Below are 26,874 nucleotides of genomic sequence, written 5' to 3' on the forward strand. Positions count from 1 at the left end.
ACCACCCCATGCACTTAAGTGTCTGTTACCACCTTAGCCCATTGCATTAGTGTATATGAGTCCATGAATGGGGAACAGGCGCCTGGGGGCTCCCCTCTTCCCCCACAGAGTGTCAAGTCAGGCACAGTGTTTCTCAGCTGCCTGGGAATGGCCCCAGATGTACACACAACTCAAACGACACTTGCTGAGCAGCTGGGGGACATTTGTCTACCTGATTCCAGGTAAGAACATTCTCATGCCTTCTAAACTACCAATTCCATATTTTTCTTCTTGCTATGAAACACAAGAAAATATAATATTTGATCATCTACACTCTGACTTCTGAGAGAATACCTCCTTCTAGAAGCCAGTCATGGAATCCTACAATCAGTCTTTATTAACAGAGGCCAGTGTTTCCTGTCCGAGGGCATCACAAAGTTGACATACAGAGAACAGCAGGCCTCTCTGAACCCTGTCCCCAAGGGGTTGTGACTGTCAGAGCCCTGCTGGACTCTGTGCCCTCTGCCATCCCTCTGCCCTCGACGGCTCCCTCATCCCCACCCACAAACTCCCCGGGATGAGCCACCCAACTCCTCCCTAATCAGTTTCTACAATCAAGATGTGCTCCCAAAGAGCTGGTATCCCAAACTCATGAGAGAACAATTCCAAATGTCCAAAGCGCATCCATAGGGCCCTCAAGGTCACCTCAGCTCAAACTCAGCAAACAGAACATCAAAATGCCTCAGTGCCTCCCGCATCTTCTCCGTGTAGGTGTTGAGGTCTCGTAGTGCCTGGTCACGGAGAGTGCCCCGCACATCCTCCAGGCTGCGAGTCAGCTCCTTGGCCAGTGGCCGCATAGCCATGCTCTCGAGTTCACGATTCATGATGATGGAGCCAGCCGCCAGGCACTGTGGGCAGGAGAGTATGCTTAAGAGTGGCCTGTAACTGAGAAGTTGAATGTCCTCCATGAACCTGACCCTGTGCATCTCAGGCCCCGGTGCCCAGTGTAGGACTCACTGCAGGAGGAACCCAGTGATGTGACTCTTATTGCCTTCTGGTCTAGGGCGACTGTTGGGAGCCAAGATCATCTAGAAGCCACACTTAGGGTTGTGTCCTGGGACAAAAGAGCAACAAGAGTCCAGCCACCCTGCGGGCCATGGCCTTAATGGGAAGCTGCAGAATCCTCTTGCCCATACACTTCTAGTGCTTACTAGGAACATGATCCCCTCGGATGCCCATAATCGCTCACTAAAAATGCACCCCACTTCTGGTTGGTGAGGAGGTCTCCATGCACCCCCAAACCTCCATATCTGTGAGAGACCCAGGCTCTTCTCAGAAACATAGGAAGTTTGCCCACTACTCTCAAGGTGGGGACCAAGGAGTACAGACAGCTCCAGCTGGCTTCTTCTGGTAGAAGTGCTCCGTAAGCACCAGCCAAACTGGCGGAGCTGGGCCTGTCTGTTTCGTATGTCCTCCCAGGAGCCTCTGCCCTGGGCCACACTATACGGAGTGAATACTAGAGCTAGGAGGAGACAACCTGCCATGGCCACCAGACCAATCAGAACCTTAGGGAGGACCCAGCTGGATGGTTCAGAAAAGAGGCATGGAGTGGATGGGGTGGGTATAAGATCCAGGGCTGCATGGGGAGGGTGCCAGGGGCGCTGAGGACACACGGGATGACAGAGACAGGTTGCAGTCATAGTCCTGGACCCCTAGTGTTTTCAGAACATAGACAAGGATGGTAAGCTTTGAAGGGTACAGGAAGGAAGTCTCCAGACAGGAGAAACAGTGGTCCTTTTACCCCACTGGGGAAGGTACCTTCCTCATGCCTCAGTGGTCTCACCGGAAGATAAGCTATAGTGAGATGTGGAGTGAGGCCCTTGGAAGAGTGGCCCCCTTATGTTGCCACTGCTCACACTGGTATTTAAGGAGCAGTGACAGGATCCTGGATGCTTGGGGATCTAAGAAGCTCCTAAAAATCAACTGCACGAGAAACTCCATCTGCACCAGCAGTGTTGGGGAGCACAGGGTTATGGCTCTCTCCGATGTACCAAGTGGCCAAGGGAGCTCAGACCCCTTGGCAGACAGAACCCCTGGAAGACACCAGGCATAGGACCCCTGGAGGACACCAGGCATCTGTGTCTGCAGTTGCCTGTGTGGAGATTCACAGGGACATAGCTGGAAAAGGGTGTTCAATGTTAGAACTGGGAATCCCAGCATCTGTCCACTACCTCAGCCCCGAACCACAACTGGCCAGCCAAGTTGTCATGCCGGATCTCTTCAGGGAACTTGACACAGAAATCCCGAGGGGCCCGGTCCTGAGGGATGCACTCCTCCATGATCTGATTAATGATGTTTAACACATTGTCCTGAAACAGAAAGAAAGACTGCTCACTAGAACTACAGAAGTGATTGGCAACACATCCCGTCTCACCACAGGAGGCTCAAAGAGAGGGAAATGCCTACAACCGTTCCCTCTTGGGACAATGCCAACATATCATACCCTAGTGGCCTGTTGCTGGAACAGTCCTGTGGCTTGGCTGAGAAGTAGATTTCACATCATTCTCTGTAACAACCAAACATCTTCATAGAAAGAAGACAACAACTTCCCCTTGCCTGCTTCCTGCCTGCCCCCTGCATGCCATGGCTCCCCCAGGAGCCTCTACATAGCCATACAAGTTTTCTTGGACACTAGGTCAGTGAACTTCTATGAAAACTTGACTTGGGGTCTGGGGAAACAACTCAGCAAATAAAATGCTTGCTATGCAAATATGAGGACCCAAGTTTGGATCCCCAGCACTTACTCTTCAAAGACAGATACAGTAGCACATCTGTGACCCTGGGGGAAGGGTGGAGACAGGAAGACCCTGGGGACTTGCTGGCTCCAGTTTCAGTGAGAGACCTTATCTCAAAAAGTAAGCTGGAGAGCAACTAAGCACTGCTGGTCTCCACACCTGCACACACAGGCACCACATGTACACACAGGCACATGCACACATACACACACATGACTTTCACTGTACATTTCTGAATCATTATTGTTCACATTACAAGCCTAGGCTATCCCTGGTGTGTCCATCTACTTCCAGGCAGTGACACTGCTGAGGGTTACTACGTGAAAATCTCCCCGGAGTGGGGCTGTCAGTTTCTGCAACAGTGCTAACATTCAAGTATGAGAAAAAGGGTCTCCCATCCCAGTGATAATAAGCAGGGGATCCTTGTCCTGTCTGAACCTGTTTTCTTACAGGGTGAGGGACACAAACCCACATCTTAGGACCAGGTAAGGAAAGTCTGTTGAGTCAGCTCTTTCAGACCCTGCTCCTTCCACCAAGCCGTAATGCTGCTCTGGGACCAGCAGAAAGACTGCTAAGTACCTGCCTCTCAATACTAAGACAGCTCCAACTCCACCTCAATGGCTGTGCAACCTATGGGAGGGCACCTGACTTTTCTGATCCTTAGCAACAAAACCGAGACCACAGTTCCACGGCAGCTTGCAGTTGCATAAGTGCTAGTTTGTAAAACTTGGGAACTTCCATACACAGCTACTTGTTTGTTTTGTTTGACACAATGTCTCATTTTGTAGCTTGGGCTGGCCAGGAACTTAATCTTCCTATCTCTGCCTCCCGTGTGTAACACCATAGTGTGTGTGTGTGTGTGTGTGTGTGTGTTCACTTATCCACACATCAAGAGGCCAGAGGAGGATGTTGGGTGACCCATTCCTGTTACTCTCTGAATTATTCTCTTGAAACAGGGTCTTTCACCGAAGCTAGGCTGACCATCCAGCAAGTCCTGGAGAGCCTCTATCCCTCCACCCCTGCCCCACACCCTGCCTACAGCACTGGTGTACTGACATGTGTACAGCTAATCCAGCTTTCTATGTGACTGTTGGGGATTTGAACACAGATCATATTTGAATAGCAAACACTCTCACCTACTGATCCATCTCCCCAGCCCTTGACTGGGAATTCTGAGCCCAGCCAATATAGAATTGCTAGAACCAAATTTGCTCCACACCAAAGAGCAGAGGAAATGATGGCTCTCAGGGAATGGATGTCAGATGAGGATGGGCAATGACCCTGAGATGGAAGAAAACAGAGTATGCCCTATACAGCCCAGGGAGATGGTACCCAATGAGACAAAGGCAGCTGGAATTCCAAGGGCAGAACAGCAGAGAAAGGAGACACATAAAGAGAAGGATGTAGATGAGAGGGACCCCACATAGATTCACCATGGACCAGACAACACAAGATTGTGAGCAGTGAAGACCCTCATAGGGCTGGCAGAGTAAAAGATCTCCCAAATCTCGGAGCAACAGGAAGCACCCCATGTCTTAATGTGCTGAAGAGAGGTTGGCCCAGACTAACAGAGCTTTGATCCACCTAACACCTTTAAAATAGGATGCACCTTCTGAGTAGCAAAGTGTGAAGAGTTGAATGTGAGATCCCCCACTGGGTTCCCAGCTGGTAGAGCTATTTGGGGAAGTTGTGCAAATCAGGGAGTAGAGTCTCGCTGGAGGAGTAGGCCATTAGGGATAGGGAAGTTATCTCTCTCTCTCTTTCTGTCTCTCTCTCTCTCTGTCTGTCTGTCTCTCTCTCTGTCTCTCTCTCTCTCTGTCTCTCGGTCTCTGTCTCTGTCTCTCTCTCTCTGTCTCTCTCTGTCTCCACTCACGCATGCTATTAGGTAGACTCCTATGAAAGAGGAAATCAACAAAGCCAAAAAAGTTCAGCTGAGATGATGAGCAAAACTGGCAAAGCTCTACCAACACCTTTAGCAGGAAAACAGGAGGCACAACCTACAAGAGACAAGTCATCACCACACAGCCTACAGATACCAAAACGACTACACAAACAATTTATGCTGACAACTTAGAAAAATTTTCCTGAAGTATACAAACTACCAAAACTCTTCTGGAAGAAACAGAAAACCTGAAAAGTCTTGTATTATGCAATAAAATGAATCTAAGGTTAAAAATATTCCCACAGAGAAATCTCTGGATCCAAATAGAAAAATAACACCAATCTGACACAAACTCACAACCCCTTACCCTCCCCCAAAAAATGCAGAAATGAGAGCATCTCCCAACACATTCTATAGGTGTACATTATCCTGATACTAAACTGGATGAATAGCCTCCACAAATAGAGATGCAGAACTTCTATTTTTTTATGCAAAAGTAAAGAATCTTTTATTGAAGTTATTTAATGAGCTAAACCCATTAGCTCAGGGAACTTCTATTGTTTTAAATTCATTTTTTGAGGCAGAGACGTATGGACACCAGACTGGCAAACTTACTCTGCAGCCAAGACTCTCCTTGAACTCCTAATCCTTCTCTACCTCTCCAGTGCTGGGTCACAGGTATGCACAACATACCGGACTATACTACATACAAAACTTCCTAACAAAATTTGAGGAGGTTGAATTAAATAATTAATAAAGCATACTGCACCATGAGAGTTGAGAGAGAAGCTCTAGGTTCTATGCTTCTAAGCAATATGCCTGACCACTTACGTTTTGTTTTTGTATTTTGTGGCTTGTCATGGGCATTGAACCTATGGCCTTATACACACTAAACGAGGATCCTTTCATGGAGCTATATCCCAGACATTCTACAGTTTTTAAAGTCTACTTTGTTAAGAGTAGGGCCACAGAGAATTCTTATCACTGTATCTCAACCAGATTTATCTCATTGTTTCATCAGATATCACAAATATTCTATAATTACATAGCAAATACTGGATATAGTAGCTTCAAAGACTTTCACAAATGTTGCCCAAGATGGTGAAACAGAAACAAAAGAGCAAATGTTAATGAACGTTGGGAGGAAGGGAAATAAAGTCTCAATATGTTCTGAAAAAAAAAAAAGAGTAGGGCCAACATTTGTCTTATATTTTTGTTTTATGTGTGATGCCCAGCTGGCTCCTCCATCCACTTTCCACTGGGGAGCTGAATGGTACCTTCCATCACTCTTTTTTTTTTTTTTTTTTGGTTTTTCAAGACAGGGTTTCTCTGTGGCTTTGGAGACTGTCCTGGGACTAGCTCTTGTAGACCAGGCTGGCCTCCAACTCACAGAGATCCGCCTGCCTCTGCCTCCCAAGTGCTGGGATTAAAGGTGTGCACCACCAGCGCCCGGCCTTCCATCACTCTTGATGCTTGGAATTTAAACAACCACAGCCCTCTGGCTTACAGGTACCTAGCAATGCCCTTGTTTTGTTTTGTTTTTGAATATATATAATGATGCAATGTAGACGTCATCTTGTCTGAGGATAGCAAGACCAGTTGAGTCCAAGATTTCTTCCAAAGCTACATAATTGTAACTCTAAATATGGAAATGGTGAGAAGTCTGAGTGTATGTATTGGCACAGTATTCAAACTTTCAGCAGTGTGACAGCTTACCATCACTATGTGATGCCCTGATTATTGTTAGAAAGTGAATAAACAGATAAGGCACATCATTAAAGAAGAAAGCAGAAGGCGAGGTGGTGCACAACTCTACTTAGGGGGCTGGGACAAGAGGATTAGGGGTTCAAGTCCAACCTAACTAAGCAAGACACTGTCTCAAAAGCCACATGAAGAAAAAGAAAAGGAAAGAAAGAGGCGAGGAAGGACAGAAGGAAGGAGAGGTCATTCCGCACTCCTCTTTCAATGATACATTGAATGCTCACTATGTGCTAGGTACTGGGGGTGAAATAGTAACTGTTACAGACAGAGCCCTGCCTTCCCAGCACCTGCCTGCAGCTGATGCTGAGAAACACCGAGAATAATAATGGAAACAGTCTGGGGCCGGAGAGATGGCTCAGAGGTTAAGAGCACTGACTGTTCTTCCAGAGGACCCGAGTTCAATTCCCAGCAACCACATGGTGGCTCACAACCATCTGTAATGAGATCTGGCACCCTCTTCTGGCCTGGGGGCATACAGACAGATGCGGTATACATAATAAATAAATAAATCTAAAAATATTTAAAAATAATAGAAACAGTCAGTATTTACTACATACAAGTATTCAATATCATTTAACCTAATAAGAAACTTGATTATCCCAATAGTCACAAAGAAAACATTTAACAAAACTCCAACATCCATTGTTGATAAGAGCCCTCACCCTCAGCAAGCTATAAATAGAAGGCAACTTCCTTGGCATGAGAAAGGGGGTCTGCAGAAATCCTACAGTTAACATGCTTGATGATAAAGGACTGACCACTGTCTCTCCCAAGGCAAGAAATAGTCTGTACAGCACATATGCTGAGCCCTGGACTGGAGCTCCAGGAGGGCCTGAGGGCAGGGCAGGGCACACAACACACATTAAGGCAGCTAGTGAAGAGAGAAGGAAGTACAAAGCTGGGGTGGAGAGATGGCTCAGAAGTTAAAAGTGCATCCTGCTCTTACAGAGAACCAGAACTTACAGAGTTCAGTTCTGCACCCTCATGAGGCAGCTCACAAGTGCCTGTAGCTCCAGTTTCAGGGGGATCTGACCTCCTCTTGTGGCCTGCACAGGTGCCTGCACTCATGGGCACATACCCACACACAGTTACACATGCATACACACAATCTAATAAATCTTTTTAAAAAGAATCACAAAACTTTATTTGCAGAAAACAATTATAACAATATATAGAAGAACAATGTCAAAACTAGTAAGTGAATCAGAAAATGATCTATGAAATGCATTTGGGAACCAGGCACAGTCTGGCTACTTGCTGAGGTAAAAACATCTCTGGGATCTCAAGAGTTCAAGGCCAGCTTGAGCAACATAGAGAGACTCCCAACTCAAAACTGTAGTGTGTGTGTGTGTGTGTATGTGTGTGTGTGTGTGTGTGTGTGTGTTCTTCTTTGTTTCTTGACATATAATTCCTATAACCCTTGCAATCTCTGAGGTAATAGTCTTTGCCTACGTTAATGAGATTACAAGTAGCCAGATTCTGACAAGCTTCAGAGAGGGATGAGCCGGTTCAGGGCCAGACCCGGATTTCCAACTTTACCTCAAAATATGAGGGGAGGAGAAGGCATCAACCACCCTGTGTATGAAACCTCCAAGAAACCAAGGGATAGACAGGTTCGGAGTGCAAATTCATCTGCAGTCTAGTATGGCAGCATTTTCCAACTCCACAGAGACTGGAGTACCCTGCTCAGGCCATATCCCGATATCACCCTGAGTGCTTGTCACACATGTGCTCCTGCCTCCTTTATCCTAACTACCACAGCTAAAGGAAGCACTCACCTGAATTCTGACACTGTCTTCAGAAAGAACCGCTGAGCTGAGGGCATCCATTTGGAAGGGTGGAATTCTATGTTCCTACTGTCAGAAATGGTAAGGGACCTTGTAAGAATGGAGGGCAGAGAGCAGGAAGAAAAAGGCAGTGTGACCCTCATTCCCCCGGGAAGGCCTACGGTCCCGAGGTCAATTTACAGAAGTCCATTATCTTTCTGCAGAGCAGCATCAAGCACTCACAGACTGAACTTGACAAAGCAATGCCAGTTGGAATACCATGAAGAGACATGAAATTCTGGGTCCATGGGAAAAACTTGTATGAGGTGCCGAGGATGGGAACTGGAGCCCACAGCTGCATGTGCTGGGCCTAAGGCATCCAACAAGTCCTAGTGGGGCTGGGAAGCACTGTGGTACATGTCTGAATTGGGGCAGAGGAGAAACTGAGTCAAGACAGATAGCAAGACCCTAGAGGGGCCGAGAAGAGGAGAGAGCTGAATCCCAGACCTAAGAAGGGGTGGGGAAGCGGAAGAAGAAGTGACAGCGAGTGTGAGACAGACAGGGAGCAGGGTCCTGTGAGCCAAGGAACACAGAGCAGTGCTAAGGAGCGTGCACAACCTCTGTCCCACGCTTCCTTCCCAGACCCCAAGACAAGGAGTATCCTTAAGACATCACCCAGACCTAAGTGTTCCCCCCACGCCCTTCTCATAGGACACGGTTCACTGTGATGAGCCCTGGCCCTTGACCTAAGAAGGAACCAGCAGCCTGACATACTTTTTCCCAACCTACCTAATGATACTTTGTCACTGACATCAACACACCCCTAGCTCAGAGCAAGACACTAAGTTGGCCACAGTCATATTCCAAAGTGACCACAGCTGTCCCCCTTCCCAACAGCAGGAGCAAGGTAAGGAGCTCTAGCCCTTCTGAGCATCTCTCCTGAGGAGCTTCTCACCTCTGCAGGCAGCTCCCTAGCAACCATTGTTCTCTCAGGGGGCTGTTTTTAGCAGGAGCTCCTGGAAGCCATGAGGCCGGCCCTGGAGGAGTCTAGGGCATCTATTGGAACCTCCAAACAGACACATGGTGGGTGGAGGCCAAAGAAGAAGCAGATCATGAGGTACAGACAGGGCCTGGAGCTCTGAGGGAACAGGCTATGAACAAGAACACTAGGAGGAAATGACCGCCTGGAGGCAGCCTGGAGTATGATCACCTTGACTACTTTGTGGAGACCACACGCAGCAAGACCCTGAGAACTACAGTGACACTAATGGGCTGGCTCTCTGTCAGGGAAGCAGGCACCAGCCCCGCCTCCCAGCACAGAGGACTCAGCAAGACCTTGTAGACAAAACACAAAGAAGGCTCCCAAACTTTTCCTAAGACTGCACTTGTTACTTGACAAAACTTTGCCCCTGCTGGAAATGCCTCGTGAACGCTTGCAGCACTGGAAGAAAATGCTGCTGGCAAGGTATTTTTAGCAGCAGCTTCCAGGGCTGTCTCTGAATTATGCAGCAAAAGCTCACAGCACCATGAGTCAGCAGCCCAGTGCAGTCACGTCCCCCACTAGCTCTGCACATGTTACCCAGAGCAACCAGAGCAAGCATCTCCCTTCCCAAGCCAGCTGCTCCTACCTCACTCTGGTCCTCAGTTTCTGCTCTTCCAAAGTGTCCTGTGCAGTAAGCACTTGCAACCTAGCTCCCAATCCCACATCATCCTGCCCAAGACCACGATCCTCTTGTGTCTAGTTTCCTCATTATCTCTAGGGCCCTGATTACATTCCTACAGAGTGTGTGATCAGGTGGTAAAGGTACATGCTTACCAGGGACAGGTCGCAGCATCCACCTTGGTTACAGCTACCCAAGCAAGAATCTCCCCTGAAGACCCCCTCATGAAGACGCATACCCCAGCACCCCCACCTGCTCACTCACCTGGCAGGAGCGGAACTGGCTGACGAGCAGTGTGCACCGCTGCGGCTCCTTCCGCCCGTCCAGGCTGTCCAGCTCTGCAGCCACCTGGTTTAGCTCCTCATCAGCGTAGTAGAACTGGGCCAGCAGCTGTGGGTCTGACCTCTGCAGGAGAGAGAGGGGCCAGGAGCATGGGGACGTGTAACTGCTGGAGAGACACGGTAACTGGTGACCTTGTTCCTACAGGGCAGGCTACCATTGGACAACCCCCAGGGCTGAGTCCCTGTCATGAACTCTTCTACCCCAAGCAGCAGTTATCTCATCAAATTTCCATATAAGAACCTTTAGGAATACAACCAGAGCCAAAGCCAGGCCACTGGGGCTGTACCCACTTAGCAAAAGATTCTCATTAGAATCCCAGATAGGAGGAAGAGAGAGGCCCAGGGCCCTGGGATGACAGAAAACCTCTTAGGGGAAAAATTACGTAAGCCAGGCCTGGTGGCACACACCTGCTATCCCAGCACTAGGGAGGCTGAGGCAGGAGGATTGTGTATGTGCTATGAACCTGAGTTATGTAATAAGACTTTGTATAAGAAAAGTATTTTATCCACAAGTCTAAACAGAAATGACAAAGAGAGCCACCGAAGGAAGCAGTCCAGAATAAGATGATAATTTCCCTCCTCAGAAATGAGAATGACTGGCAGCGCTTATGTCAGTTCTGCATTCCCTGCCCTCACAACCCCATTTCTCTAACACTGGGGAACAACAGTTTCCTCAGCTCAGAGGCCTCCCTTCCACTGAGCTCACACGCGTTCTGGTCTTGCAATAGCCGAACTCTAAGTAGAACTCAAGCTCCCTGTGTCTTCCCTCGGGCCTGGTGCCTGCCCACTGTCTCTCTGCCCTACCCCCACTGGGTACACACACAGGAAGCCCATCTTCTGGGCTTTACTTAGCACAAGGGTTCTCTAGACTCCTAGGCATGGAGGACTCCTTCCCTTAGACCCGAAAGTCCAGGACTCAGAGAGAGGGAGGAGAGTGGTGAACCCCAGCACGTTCTGGTAAAGAACGCTGACTGCAAGGAGAAAGACACGGAGAGGGCTGCGGACGTGCGGCTCAGAGGTGGGACACTCGTTTTGCATGCACATGGCTCTGGCTCAACCGCTAACACCAGAAGGAAAAAGGATCCAAGAGAGTGAAATGTACCCAGATTTTCCATAGTGCTGCTCACATGTGCACACACATGCACACACAAGCACAAAAGTGACACTTGGCCCACTGTCTCCCACTCATGCGTGTGGCTACGTTTACACCACAGTGTGTTAAACATAAGGTAACTTCCCGGCATTATTTGTGATTTCCCTTTCCTTTCCCGCAGGGTCCCCCTTCTCCATCCCTTCCCTTTTGTTCTACATGGTCAGGCCTCTGGGAGGCTTTTCTTTAACTAGAGGACCTTTGTCACAAGCATGCACCAGCCCTGGATACTGGGGAGGGAAGAGGAACCCCAGTTGTGGGCTTGAACTCCCAGAGTCACCACTCAGAATTTGCATAACACCTTACAGTCAGCTATAGTGCCTGGTCAAGGTATCATACCTTCTCAAGAAATTCTGCAGAAGGCTGAAAGGAAACTCCCAGATGCTACCTGACCTGGTCTCCCCTTTCATGGAGAGAGAAAGGTTCCCGGTGCCACTTGCTGCACCCAGTACTGGCAACCTTGTCCTCCACACCTGGACTGACTTCTCAAGCTACTGCCACACCCAGGAGGGCTATGACACAGCAAAGACTGTGATAAGGTAAGATCAAGATTTGTAGTTGGGGTCTGGGAGATATTTAAGAGGGTAAAGGTCGGCCCAGTCCTATAGTTCCCTCATGGCGGCGGTAGGGACCTGGGCGCGGTGCAGAAGTGACTGAGCTGTGAGCCTGGCGGGCGTGCGCCGAGCCACGTGACCCCCCCCCCCCCCCCGGCTCTTCACCCTGATGCTGCACGGGTGCTGAGCCCGCCCGGGTCAGGACGATGGTGAAGTATTTCCTGGGCCAGAGCATGCTCCGAAGTTCCTGGGACCAAGTGTTCGCTGCCTTCTGGCAACGGTACCCGAATCCCTATAGCAAACATGTCTTAACTGAAGACATCGTGCACCGGGAGGTGACCCCTGACCAGAAGCTTCTGTCCCGGAGACTCCTGACCAAGACCAACAGGATGCCACGTTGGGCAGAGCGACTGTTTCCTGCCAACGTTGCCCACTCGGTATACATCCTGGAGGACTCGATTGTGGACCCGCAGAATCAGACCATGACCACCTTCACCTGGAACATCAACCACGCCCGGCTGATGGTGGTGGAGGAATGCTGTGTTTACTGTGTGAACTCTGACAACAGCGGCTGGACCGAAATCGACGGGAAGCCTGGGTCTCCTCTAGCTTATTTGGTGTCTCTAGAGCTGTCCAGGAATTTGGTCTTGCCCGGTTCAAAAGCAATGTGACCAAGACGATGAAGGGCTTTGAGTACATCTTGGCCAAGCTACAAGGTGAGCGCTCTGGACACTGCTTGGGGAACTAATGGACCCTCGATAGCTATGGCTAGGATGACTCTACCTCAACTTGACCAGTCATTGCCCTGTCAGAGCCTCAGACCCTTGTTTGTGTGTGCCTGGAAGGGTGGGAGGGTCAGGAAACAGGACAGTGACTCCGTTTATCAGAAGCCTGGCCCATAAACTAGTGACTGCCATGGGTCTTCTCGGCATCATCTGAAGCCAGCCTCCAGTCATTTGCCACAGGTGAGGCTCCTTCCAAAACACTTGTTGAGACAGCCAAAGAGGCCAAAGAAAAAGCAAAGGAGACAGTGCTGGCAGCTACAGAGAAGGCCAAGGACCTGGCCAACAAGGCCGCCACCAAGCAGCAGCAGCAGCAGCTTGTGTAACCTCCCTTCTCATTGTACTGTTATTAAAGTCCACCTCCAGCCCTCTCTGCTGTCTGGTGGGTCAGGGTCCGAATCTGCAGTACCCCTGCTCAGTGGCTTCCAGCCCAGCCTCCTCTTACCGTTGGGCAGAAAGGTGCAGTGATTTGCCCAGGTCACAAGCAGTACGCAGGAGGAGTGGTGATACGTGATAGACTGTACGCCCCTCAAGGGCAGGGCTTCTTGTTTTATTCCTTGCTGTGTCCCGGGTACCCTGAACAATATTTAGCACATAACAGGCACTCAATAAACAGTTATTTGATTGGTCCCCCCCAAAAAAAGAGAGGGTAAAGGTCTGCTGTGCAAGCATAATACCCGGAGTTCAGATCTTCAGAGCCCACCTATGGCCAGACACGGCAGCACATGCCTAATACCCCAGCATTCCCAGGACAGGATAGGAGGTAGGGATAAGAGAGGCCCTAGATGGTGGTGGTGCACATATTTAATCAGATTTCTGAGTTCGAGGACAGCCTGGTCTACAGAGCAAGTTCTAGGACAGGCTCCAAATCTACAGAGAAAGCTCATGACTGAGCAAGTTGGAAGGCCAGCTAGCCTGCACACCGAATAACAACAAAGAAACAAGGACCAATGTCCAAGGTTGTCCTCTGAGCTACATATGTGGGCACATCACCCACATTCACAAACACTAACTCACGTGTGCAAGCTCATGTGCACATATACAGCTGAGACGGCTCAGCACACAAAGCCAGCAACCAGGTCCCACAAGCTGTCCTCTGACCTCCACATGCATATACAAATGAAATGAGTTAAGAATTAAAAAAGAAAACCAGGGTGGACCAGGCAGTGGTGGCGCACGCCTTTAATCCCAGCACTCGGGAGGCAGAGGCAGGTGGATCTCTGAGTTCAAGGTCAGCCTGGTCTACAGAGCAAGTTCCAGGACATCTAGAACTACACAGAGAAACCCTATCTGGAAAAACAAACAAACAAAAAGACAAGGAGGAAGATGAAGACACACTTACACCTCTCTTCCCACAGCATAGTTTGACTAACGGCGGTCCTGTCCTTGTCCTCTCCTTTATATGGCCATGACTCTCCAATGCCAAGGCTATCAAGTCTCATTCTCTGACACAGCCCCCAGGACCCCTGTCTGGCTTGTAGTGTCACTAGCTTCCCTGCTTAGGCGCCAGGACCTCCTGACAGTCCCCAAGGAAGAAGGGGCAGCCACAGGCACACCTATTACCCAGTTGACAGAAACAGCTTCCTTCTGTTACCCCTTTCTCCTGGAGGGGGCCTGGATTCTTCTCAGAGCAGGGATAAAGTACTGTCCACCCAATAGACTGTGCTGGACACTCATCAATGGTAAGGCCCACTTTACCTGTCAGCCAGCTCAGAGTGGTCACTAGGGTCAACAGAACCAAAGCTCCCCTGACCTCAAACATACCAGCTCCCCAGCAAGGTAATTATGGGAGGTGAGGAAGGCACAGTGGCAGCAGTCACAGAGTGGATACCTCACTGAGGCTGAGCGCCTCTCAGGTCCAAACTGTCTACAGCCCTTTGTGCAATTGTACACGGTTGGCGAATGGCCTCCCTGTGTCCCTTCAGCCCCTACTGCTGCTTGCAACCAGTACAATTCATCTCACCAACCAGGCCAGGTACTGAATTTGGGAACTGGATAATGTCACTTCCAAGAAGCAAAATTTATACTGGACAAGGGAGCGTGGTAAAGGGTTGCATCTAGCTCAGCCCCAAGAGTAGCTCAGATGGGTCTCATCCCAGCACTAAAAACTATACTACGCATGAGCTGACCACAAAGTCAAATGTTCTCACAATGCTAGAAAGGCTTAGAACAAACAAGGTGCAGAGAAGCTGACAATGCCCTAGGGTTGTCAGGAAAGCCCCAACTGTCATAGACTCCCAGGTTGCAACCAACCCATTACCAAGGAACGGATCCAGCCTCAAGAGCAAGAGGGTTAATGTGGTCTCCTTGGCCCACCCACCTTCCTATTCTCTGTGCTCTGAAAAACCCAACAAACACCCATGTGTACATGGGTAAGTGTGCACATGACCTGTGTGCACATGCATGGTACATATGTGTGTGTGTATACATATACATACAGACATGCATGCATTTCTATTAGCAGGCACATGCATTATGCATGTACAAATTGTGTGAGTTAACTGTTCAGTCTGGAATGACCTAAAGCAGAAGGCCCACACCTGCTGGCATTCTAAAGTGTATCCCCCACTGGAGTCAAGGCCCACCCTCTTCCCCGTAGCCTCCATTGTGACTAGAGTGGGACACATTCTCTGTCATGGAGTCTTCATGTGGCTTTAGGGTAGAGGCTAGGGAGAAGGGCAAGCAGTCTAGAAGACCAGAACCTCACCCCTCAAGCAGGTCCATGTCTGTGTTGTAACAAAGGAAGAGCCCTCTCAGTAGCCAGGACAGTGCTCAGGGCCCAGGATCAGGGTGACAGATCACAAGGAAAACCATGAAGACCCCCCCAGAGCTACTTCAACTTCTTTTGGGGAGACTCTTCCGTATCACTGTTCCTACTCACACCACTTTACATGGACACTTCCTGAGGCCAGACAGAGTTCCAGTGTAAGACAGGAGGGGGGTCACCTGCTCGTCAGTCAATGAATGTTTGGTCATAGGCTTACTACTAGGGGAGTAGCTGTGCCTTGCCTACCCCTGGGCAGGAATCCACAGTAGACTCAAAGGCAACTGCACTCACAGGCTTCCACACCCAGGTGCACTGATCAGGCCTGTCTGTGGTCTGCAGCCTCAAGAGTAGAACTGCTGTGTGACTCTGCCCAGCACCAGACCTCCTTGCTGAGCGGGTATCACTGTGGTGACTCCTCAGTCACCCCACCCCTGGATCACCTTACTGGTCTACATCCCTCCATGAGTCCTCCCACCTTCCCATCTACCCAGCATTCAATTGTCTACCAGGGGAACAACTACCAAAATTCAGCAGGCCCTGTGACTCAGAAACATCAATATCTCCAGCAGATGTTCCACAGGGCTAGTTGTCTGACTGCTACAGAGACTTCTGCAACTACACTCATGCACACATACACACATGTACATGCATGCCGACACACGTAAGAACACACACACACACACACACGTACACGCATGCCCACACACGTAAGCACAAACACACATGCACACACCACACACACATCCCTGTAATCTCAAGACTTAGAGGCAGATACAGGAGGTTCACAGGGGCTCACTGGCCAGACAGTCCAGACAAATCCGCAAGTTCAAGAATCAATGAGAAAATCTGTCTCAAAAAATACAATGGAGAACAGCATTAGCCTCTGACCTCCATCCACATACAAGTATATGTGCATGCACACATGCACATTTGGACATATTTCCAAGCATACAAAAGAACCTGTGTTTGCCTTAGCCACCTACTAAAGAAAGCAGGGTTGGAAAACTGCAGCCAACAAAACTGTCATCGCTCATGAATTTATTGTTGTTCAGTAAATTCCGACACTGCAGAAGACACAAATGAGTTAGCCTATGTTTCTGACATAGCACACTCATGACAAACATCCAATCACCAGCATCCAGAATTCCTTGATGCCCTTACTCTCAAAAGGCCAAGGTTCTGAGGACTATGCATCTACACTGGCAGGTGATACCCCACACAGAGTCCACTACTTAATGACAGCCTCAGTGCAGAGTGTTCCTGGGTCACTGTAGAGAGAGATGGCCCGAGTGTGCAATACCCACACAACTTTCACCTTGTTCCACCACAGCAAGTGTCCATATGTGAGCTGGCCTGTATGCTTTCTTGGAGGATAAATGCCAGGAAGAGGGACTCGCTGACAAGGTGGAAGGTACCAATGATATATGGCATGTCTAAGTTGTTTTACAGAGCCCAGCTGGGCAATCAGGATCAACCCACCAAGAACCCCTCTTACTGAGCTTAGCATGAATGCCAGTGCCTCTGCATAAGAATATATCCTATACTCCTGTATACACACACACACACAGAGAGAGAGAGAGAGAGAGAGAGAGAGAGAGAGAGAGAGAGCGAGAGAATAAGATGTAATCTAAGTAATCGAAAAACAAAGAACCTTGAAGTCACTAGCAGTTCTGTCTGATGTGGAGGGCCATAGGTAGGGTGTCTAAGGCTGAAGACCCACAGGTCCAGCCATGTGGCGGTATCCCAAAGTGTCCACCCTCAAACCCCACAGGAACAGGTTGGCTCTAAACGTCTCCGTAACCATAAATACAGGCATTCTCACAATCTACCTCCCCTGTGAAGGGCCCAGAGGCCATTCTGATGCTGCAGACTTGACAATGGTGCACACAAAACCTTATTTGCTCTCACCTGGCTCTGATTTCTATAAATTAAAGCACTGGAAACCAGATGTACAACGTCTAGACCAGTAAGCAGCATGAGGGATGTATGAACACATGTCCATGCACACACATGAATGGACGGACACACACACACACACAAAACACACACACACAAAACACACACACACAAAACACACACACACAAAACACACACACACAAAACACACACACACAAAACACACACACACACAAAACACACACACATACACACATACACACACACACAAAACACACACACATACACACATACACACACACACAAAACACACACACACAAAACACACACACACAACACACACACACATACACACACACACATACACACACATGTGCACACACATGAATGGGGACACACACATACAAACACATGTGCACACAGTCAGGCACATATACCTTGAACAGAAGAAATGCAGAGTGTTCAGAACATTTTACCTGTGCTGTTTTAAAATCCCAGCTGCCGACAGTGAGAGCCAGCACCAGCCCCCTCAGGATTGCTATCTCAGACTGAAGAACTAAAGTTCTCCATCTCCTCACAGGCCAAAGTGTGGGAGCAGAATGGATCTTAATTATTGTGTCAGTCACGCTATCCAAGGGCCCAGGTGCTGTGCAAGAGGAAACCTCTAGGCAGGGGTCCCAGGAAATGAGTTAATAAAATCAATGAGATTCAATCTGCCTGATTAACAGGATCAAAGAGAAAATTTTGGTTACTAAGTCTCTCATTGTAAGTATGCAGAGTAGGGCCCAAACAGCCATCTCACCAACTCACCACACAGTGCTACACCAACCTGGGGGCCACTGGCCCCATGCAGGTTGGCCTGCAGGCCTGAGGTAGGGAGGTGGCAGAGATGGCTACAGAACAAATGGCCACAGCCAGACTGATCTTAAGTGCTTTGATGTCCCCAGAGAAAATGTGTGCAACAAAGGGGTTTCTGTAAGTAGGAAGAGTGCTCTGTGAAGAAGTGTGAAACAAACACCATGACATCATAAAATCACACTGTAGGAGTGCCTTTAAAACAATACTGTGTCAATACTGTCTCAACGACATCCATAGCGACATCCATAGTGGAGGAAACTTACACTGTTGAAAGAGGGAAAAAGTCAGGCGGTGGTGGCGCATGCCTTTAATCCCAGCACTAGGGAGGCAGAGGCAGGTGGATCTCTGTGAGTTTGAGGCCAGCCTGGTCTACAGAGTGAGTTCCAGGACAGCCTCCAAAACAATACAGAGAAACCCTGTCTCGAAAAAAGAAAGAAAGAAAGAAAAGAATAGAAAAGAAAGAGGGAAGAAAGGTTAAAACGGGTCTTAGGCTTTTTTCACTGGGATCCCTTTCCCAACAAATTTTCAGATCACTAAGTGCATAAAACAGGTATACAAACCAAACATTTACTCATAAATTAACTATAAAGAAATTTTATTTTCAAACAATTCTTTGAGGGATGGGGAGGTGACTCTGGATAAAGTTCTTCTGTAAACATGAGGACCTGAGTTCGGATCCCTAGAACCCACACTTAAAAAGCACGCATGGAGGCATACATTTATCATCCCAGTGCTCCTGGGGAGAGATGAGAGGTGGAGACAGGAAAAAGCTCCAAAGCTCATAGGTCAGGTAGCCTGGTGTGTGCAGCGACAAACAATGGAGAGGAGACCCTGACTCAAACGAGGTCTGGCATCTGAGGCTGTCCTCTGCTCTCCCTGGGATGCTAGTCTGCCATACCCACAAAGGGAAAGGCGGAAAACACAGGCATGCGCTGAGAAACTACAGGTTTCAGTCACAATATAGAATGGACCAGTGCAGCACTAACTCCAAGAAGCTGTTTGCATTATTTATTCACTAAAATGCCTGGTCCCTGATGAGTGTGGCTGTCAGTGTGGATGTTCTCATGGTGTGAACTTGGGCACTGCCCACAGAGCTCTTTGATCAGCCATGGGTACTGTGAAGTGTTCCCCTGTAGTTCAGACGACTTCTGGCTGGACTAGAGCAGAATTAGAGACCACGGCACCTGAACCATCTGTAGAGACCCTGCTCACCAGAGGAATCAGTCCCAGTCCTGTGTAGAACTGCACATCGGGCCTTCCTTCTATGCTGCAGTCCAGGCAGGGAGACTGGAGCTCCTGAAAGTAACAAACGGCCTGGGTTGCATGTTAGAGACTATGAAGCTAGGAATCTGCCCAGGGCCATAGTGAGACCCCCCAGACCTTTCTGATGGCCAGTGCCAAGGCTAGATCCTGTTCACACCCTTGTTTCCTGAATACGACATGAACATTGCAGTTAGAGGACATTAAGTGATACTTTGTAGCTCTAGACAGCAACTTCATGGTCCTGGTCAGGCTTCAGGTAAGAGAATAACAGGCAGGCAGGTAGAAGGACTGTGACCTGCACAGATGGTAGGACAAACAGCTCAGTGGACCAGAGAGGACAGTTCCTGCCCAGGTCAGCCCATGAGAGGTACGAAGCCTAGGGGATTCTTGCCCAAACAGTTGTCCTCAGAATGTCAGCTGGGATCTGAATGCCAATTTCCAAGAGGGACCCTCACCACATAACCAGCTAAGTGGCACTCATTGCCCCAACATTCAGAATGTATAACCCTGGTAGGTTACCTTCCAGTCTCGGCATATCCCTAGGCAGTGGCCATACACGGACTACAAGAAGAGACTAGAAAGCTCAATGAAGGGATGGTCTACCATAGTGTCATTCTGGGCCCTGACCTCTCCTGGACCAGGTCTCCAGTAAAGCCCCAGACTCTGCACTCCACTCCCCCAAATCCAAAAGCATCACAGAAAACCAAGAAAAGCCTCCTCTCACCATAGCAACTACCTACCCCAGCAGCTCCTCAGGCCACACATAACTGTTGGCAACAGGCCTCCATGGATGGAACTCCTCATTGCCTCCAAACACTGACCGAGGCCCTCCTCAGGTACCCTTGTCCCACTCATCCACACAAGTACCTAGAGGCACATGCCCCCCACCTGACCTGGATCCACAGCTGCCTATCCTCGGAGGTGTGGGGCCGCTGGGAGCCCTAGGTCGCAGCACCTCTCACAGCCTTCACAGCACTCCTTGAGAGACAAGCTGACACATTTTGTTTTTGTTCACATTAGCAAACACCAAAACTGTGGTAAAAATAGAAATAAACCATTTAAATAACGTGATTAAAGGAACAACGGCTTGGGGAAGGAAGGGTCTGCAGCCTTGACCCTGAAGGGGTCAGATGGGCTCCAATCCCAAACACTTCCTCCACAGTCCAGTGACCCTGCAGCGCTGTGGCAGACACCATGAATGCCCAGCAAACTGCATGCACAGTCCCTAGTGTCTTCATTAGTGTGCACAAGAATGACAGCTGATGAGGGAAGTCCTTCTGTGTATACGTCTGTCCTGTTGGTTGATAAATAAAGCACTGTTGGCCAATAGGGAAGCAAGATAGGTGAGAGTCAAGGAGGATTCTGGGAAATGTAGTCAAGAGTGGAGAGTCCTGCGTGTTCATTTGGGACTCATGTGGCTCAGGAACCAGGCTGGCGGGAAGAATGCTTATTACAGACAGCAAGAAACAGTTGACCAGGATAAGGAACCAAATACTATACATCCTTCCCTCAAGAAAGGGCCCCACCCTCACAAGCAGCACTGATATGGACCAGGGATGCTGGGGCTGGGGCTGCAAGAGGGATGAGATGCAAAGCAGAATCACCATCCTCTCAAGAGTGAAGATGGGAACCATGCAGACAGCAGGAACACCTGTCCTCTATGTACACTGAGTGACCCAAGAAAGACCAAGCTGACCTGTCTACCTGCCCACTGCAGCAGCAACTCTGGATAGAGAGGCCCAAGGGACTCTCCAGGAAAGCATGGGAAGGGTAACAAGTGGGACAGAGCATCCAGGTGACAGAAAAGTAGTCTTAAAACTCCTAGTATATGCAAGGATAGGGAAGACAGGGGCTGGGGTGTCCCTCAACAGAAGTGGGCAGAGAGTGGGGTGCAGCTAGGAGTCTCACAGCCACCACCTTTTAAGAACATGAAGTTGTGAGGGGTTGGTGCTAATTCCTTCCCTTGGAGTCATTAGGAAGGAGAAAGTCTGTGACCTGTCAATCAAACAGACATCCCAGAAGGACAAGCGAGGAAGCAACCAGGTAGGCCTGCCTCATGTCCACATGCTGCACGTGGCATCATACCCCACACCTCCCATGTCCGCCTGCCTGCAGCAGGGCCTCAGGGTGCATGCAGGAACTTGAGGCCTCTCTACCCCCACACGGCAATCTAAGCTGTCACCTCATGGACTTCCCATCTGTGCAAGGTCTGAAAGCTGCCTGGTGGCCCCCAGGTCAATCCTGTCCACAGATTCCTCCATCTCTGCTTCTGGTCCTCAGCATCTGCAACACCTGAACTTTCAGAACTTTGAACACTGGACCTGACCTGGGGAACAAGTCACCCCCTGAGTGGGGTCGCAAAGCTTTCCCTCCTCAGGCTCAAAGATGGCCAGCACTGGCTAGCTAGGCCTTGGCTCCAGTGTGTAGTGTCAGCTGGACTCTGGGTTACTGAGCTACCCAACACAAGTGAGTCCTAGCTGAGGCCACTGCTGGTTGAATTCCAGAAAGGTTAAGACAGAGGAGAAGCTATGTGTGTCTGCCTCTGGCCTTGTAGTCAACAAATCAGGGAGAGAGCTCCCCTCAACTCCACAAAAGGTATAAATGGCTCTGTAACCTCCTCCTCAGCTGAGCACAGCAGAAACTTAACCAAAAGATCACACAACTCCACTTGAGAGTAAATAAGGATAGCCTCAGCACAGCCCCTGCCCAACACACCACCTGAAGGTAGGCCAGACAAGGCAGTCACCCAAAAGACACCACATGAGAAAAATTTGAAAATGATGAATTCCGGTCAGTGTTGGTTGTGAGAGATTCACCATAAATTCTGAGGGCCAGATCCCCACTTGGTCTGGAAAACTTTTATCGCCAGTGCTGCCCAACAGAATGTTTTATAAGAACGGGCTTATGCACAGCTGCACACAGGCCTCCCTGCAGGCAAGGCTATGTCTCTCTGGCTGCTCGGTGACCTGGTAAATTAAGACTTTAGGTCTAGTTTAGAAACCCCAAAACAACAATCCCCTGTACCCTCTGTCTCTGCAAACACTGCTCCTTTCCCAGCCTTTCTTGCTTGCAACAGATGCCAAAGCCAGCTCAGAAGACTAGAAGAGTGTGGGAGAGCCAGCAGCCTTCACACAGCTGCTAATCACTCAAGGACAGCAGTGCTCAGTGGTCAGGAGAAAACTGCAGAAGTTCCAAGTGCTCTGGCCTCCACCTTGCCAGTGAACAAAGGGCCCCTTGAAACCTCAATCTACTACTCCATGACATGGAGACAGACCCCATTGTGAAGGAAGATACTCTGGAGAAGCTCCCAGCCCTGCAGAGAGAACTGGTCACATGATGATGAATAGCACTCTTCTATTAGGCTATCCCCTGTGCCAGGGAGCTACCGGGCAAGGATCATGCTGCAGCAATATGGGTGATGACACCAGCCCAGCCCAGCCCAGCCGTGATGTGTTCTCTGCAAGCCACCACAGACCATTTAGAAATTGGTTCTTTTCATCCTTTTTTTGTCTTGTTTTGGCTTTAGGGACAGGGTCTTGCTGTATTGCCTAGGATAAACTCAAACTCCCAGGCTCAAATAAGTGATTCTTCTGTCTCAGCTTCCCAAGTAACTGACACTATAGTTGTCCACCACTGAGCCTAGCTAAACAAAGGGTTTACAAAAGAAAATTAAATTTTCTAATAAAACTCCCAATCAAATGCTGTTCATAAGCCAACTGAGGCAGTTCAACTTAGTAGCTGCCATGGGATTGGAAAAAAGTCAAGGAAGCACTCAGGGAGAGACTATAGGCAATGAGAGGCCATGAGGGGAGAATGTCAGTTATGGCCTGCCTGGCAGGTGGGTGTAGAAACTGGGGGAGATCCTGTTTTTTAACTTCAATAGATTAAAAGATACTTTAAAGTGCATTTTATGAGACTGTGCACTTTTCCCCCCGAGCTCAGACGAGTGGATTACTGAAGTTGGATTTAGTAGCCAGTCCAGGCACCCTGGTGTCTGCTCTGTGGGCTCACGCCAAGCTGCCTGTGACTGTCCCATACTCTCGGCCTAGCAGTTCCACAGGCCTGGGATACAGTAGATTGGAACAGGCTATCCCATACTTAAGGAGCAAGGCCCTGGGATGACCCTGCCTGGGTCTTGGGCCCATGCTTATGTCCAGAGAAAACAGAATTCAGGGGGATTCAGGGGCATGTCACCAGAGGCCAGCACTTAGAGAGGCCTTACTAGCTGAGGCAGAGAGGGTTAAGACAGGTTAGCAGACTGATGCCACCTTAAGCAAGCTAGCTAAAGGACTTAGAAAACAGAGTGGTTACCACTTTCTATAACCACCAAACCCTCCCCGAGGAGCCCATCCTCTGCAACACCTCCCCCAGGCCACTCAGTGGGTGCCAGGCTAATAGGCCAGGACTGCAAGCCCTTCAGCCAGTCCCCAAAACAAAGAAATCTGCTTTGGCAAACAGCTTATTAAGATGTACCATGCCTAGGAGGCAGAGGCAAGCAGATCTCTGTGAGTTCAAGGCCAGCTTAGTCTACAAAGGGAGTTGAGCAACAACAAAAAGATGGACCTTACGTAAAATTCTTCTAGTTAGAGCTTGCAGTTCAGCAGGGTTTAGCATATTCCTAGATTGTGCAACAGTCATCATGAGCGAGTTACAGAATGTCTTCAATAACCCTAAAGAAACCACACACACACACACACACACACACACACACACACACACACACACACACTGGCAGTCACCTTCCTGTTAGCCCCAAATCTGCTGTCTGTAGATTGCCTGTTCTGGGCAGTAGTGTAAATGGAGTCATACAATATGTGACTTTTGGGTCAGGCTTCTTTAAAGATTTTTCCACAATGTAGCATGTCATGGTCTGAATGTCCCTTGCCAGGATTTCCCAAGTAGACACAATCCCCCAAGTAGCACCATGGTGGCATCTGAAGGAAAAGTCTTTGAGAGGTTAGGTGAGGATATGTGTGTGGGAGCCCAGAGTGGCATTAACTGCTTTATAAGAAGAGGAAGGAGGGGGGCGGTGGCTCGGTTGGTAAGGTGCTTGCTGAGCAAGCATGGGTACCTGGGTTGAAGCCCCACACAAAAGACAGGAGTGAGGGTATGTACCTGTAATCCCAGGGCCAGGGGGAGAGACGGGATGATCCCTAAAACTCACCAAGTAGGCTAGGTCTGCTGACTATGAGCCCCAGGACCTTCCTGTTTCTACCTCCCCAGCACTGAGATTACAAGCACACACTACCATGCCTATATCTTTTTTGTTGTTGTTGCAGCTGTGGATTCCAGATACTCTCCCATTATGACAACATCAGTTGAAGCCAGGTGCCTCTTAGTTTTATTTGGTTTACTTGATAATTTGAACAACAACCACAATATGAAGGAAGACTACAGAATGGAGGCTAGGAGGAGGCAGGCCAGCATCAGGGTGCTGCTGCTCTGCACTCCTGGCACCCCTGCAATCACTTCTTCCCATGACTCCCTTTCTCTCCCACAGAATGCCACATTCTTCCTCTCCACGCAGGCTCTGAGCCTGACAGAGATCTCTTTCTTTTAGTTTATTTACTTATTTATTTTGACACAAGGTCTCATTATGTAGCTCTAGCTGTCCTGTAACTCACTGTATAGACCAGGTTGGCCTCAAAGTCACAGAGCTCTGCCTGCTTTGCCTCCTGAGCTTGGGAATTAAAGGTGTGTGGCACTACACTTGGCTTTAATAAAGCTTTCTTTTCCTTTTTGTTTATTTTGTTTTGCGGGGACTTTTCCTGTGGTTGTTGTTTGGTTTGAGGGTCTCTCTATGTAGCCCTGGCTGTCCTGGAAATTGCTCCGTAGATTCGAACTCAGAAATCTGCCTGCCTCTGCCTCACAAAAGATGTCTTAGCTCACACCCAAATCCACTAACTTTATACAAAGGAGGGAAAAAATTCGGTAAATGGGACTTTATCACCATTAAAGGCCCGTTGTTCTGAAAATTCTGTTAAGAAATGAAGAGCCAAGCCACAGACTATGATTGGCAGATTTACACTTAGGAAATACAACCTGGGTTGGGCCCAGTGATTAAAGCCCTTGCTATGAAAGCATGAGAACCAGATTTTGTATCCCCAGAACCACATGTGCATCCACCAACACACGTGTGTCCCCACACATGCAAACATGCATACATACATGCACAACACAAACACACACACAGAAATGGGAATACAACTTAATGGGAAGAAAAATTGTGAAGGGGAGTCTTTTTATTTGTGTACTACTTACTTTGTGCATCTGCATGTGTGTGACTGTGGGCATGCCACAGCAAACGCAGAGGTCAGAGAACAACTGTCAGAGTGCGTTCTCTCCTGCCACCGTGTAGGATCTGAGAATCTAACTCAGGTATCAGGCCTGCGTGCAAGCACCTCCACCTGCTGAGCCATTTCTCTGGCCGTCAGATATTATTATTGTTGCTGTGTGCATACATGTGCACGCCGCAGCAGGAAGTGGGAGCAGAGGGCTGCTGTTGCCCATCAGCGCTGTTCTTCCACCGCTGGAGCCAGGGACTGAGGTCGGGCTGTTGGGCTTGCGACCCAAGTACCTGTTCACTGAGCATCTCACCTAATGAAGGCTGATCTTGATTTTCAACTTACGGAGATCTAAATCACCATGGGAACAGACCTCTGGGCACACCTGTGAGGGCTTTTCTAGACGGGGCTAATTGTGGAAGGAGGCGCCACCTTACATGTGGACATCATGATTGCATGGACCGGGGTTCCATAGTGCCCTTCTTCATGACCAGACACCCTATACTCCTGTGACCATGACCAACTCCGAGACAAAGCAAACCCTTCCCTCCTGGAGTTGATTCCGTCAGATATTTTGTTGCAGCAACAGCTAGTAACTAACAACTTAATTTTTCCTTCCTTTTTGTTCTTTTGTATGTATGTTTGTTTGTTTTCAAGACAGGGTTTTCTGTGTAGTCCTGGCTGTCCAAGCTGGAACTCACTCATTAGACCAGGCTAGCCTCAAAATCAGGGACCCACCTGCCTCTGTCCCTCAAGTGCTGGGATTAAAGGCGTGCACCACCACTGCCAGACTAGCAAATGAATTTTAAAGCACAAGAGACTTTAATAACTACATCTAACTAAAGAATATCCACTCAATAGTCTTCTTGGGGACTGCATTAGTTACTTTCCTTGTAACTGTGACAAAATTCATAACAGATGCAATTCAAGGACGGAAAATTTTATTTTAGCTCAGCTTCATGGTGGAAAAGGCATGGCAGCATCCATGGTGGCAGGAAGGGGGTTACCTGCTTACATCTTTGCAGATTACTCCCATGGGGCAGGCGGGGGCAGAGGGGTCTCGAAGGGAGGTGTCAAGGTAGTAGCCATGGCTTACATCCCTGAAAGAGCAATTTTTTAAAGATTTGTTTATGTT

At 48.9% G+C, this 26,874-nt stretch overlaps 1 protein-coding gene and 1 pseudogene across 6 annotated transcripts in view; one reads left to right on the top strand and one right to left on the bottom strand.

Moving 5' to 3' along the window:
- Zfyve28 (zinc finger FYVE-type containing 28) overlaps positions 1-26,874 on the bottom strand; it is a 97,549-nt gene that overhangs the window by 40,012 nt on the left and 30,663 nt on the right. For 5 of the 6 annotated variants that reach the window (XR_005877701.1, XM_040746912.1, XM_013112522.3 and 2 more), the window contains 3 exons: positions 10,109-10,249; positions 2,211-2,348; positions 685-887 (listed from right to left, as the gene is read on the bottom strand). Coding sequence is in view for 5 of the 6 variants with exons in the window: in XM_040746912.1 (XP_040602846.1) it covers positions 685-887; positions 2,211-2,348; positions 10,109-10,249 (482 nt within the window). In the remaining variant the exon portion in view is untranslated. Of the gene's footprint in view, positions 1-684; positions 888-2,210; positions 2,349-10,108; positions 10,250-13,116; positions 13,383-26,874 lie in introns of those variants that run through there. The other variant, XM_040746913.1, reaches the window with a different exon arrangement.
- Positions 12,040-13,042, top strand: LOC121140789 (annotated as a pseudogene).

The sequence above is a fragment of the Mesocricetus auratus genome, unplaced genomic scaffold, assembly GCF_017639785.1.
Source record: "Mesocricetus auratus isolate SY011 unplaced genomic scaffold, BCM_Maur_2.0 Super-Scaffold_100006, whole genome shotgun sequence".
NCBI lineage: Eukaryota > Metazoa > Chordata > Mammalia > Rodentia > Cricetidae > Mesocricetus > Mesocricetus auratus.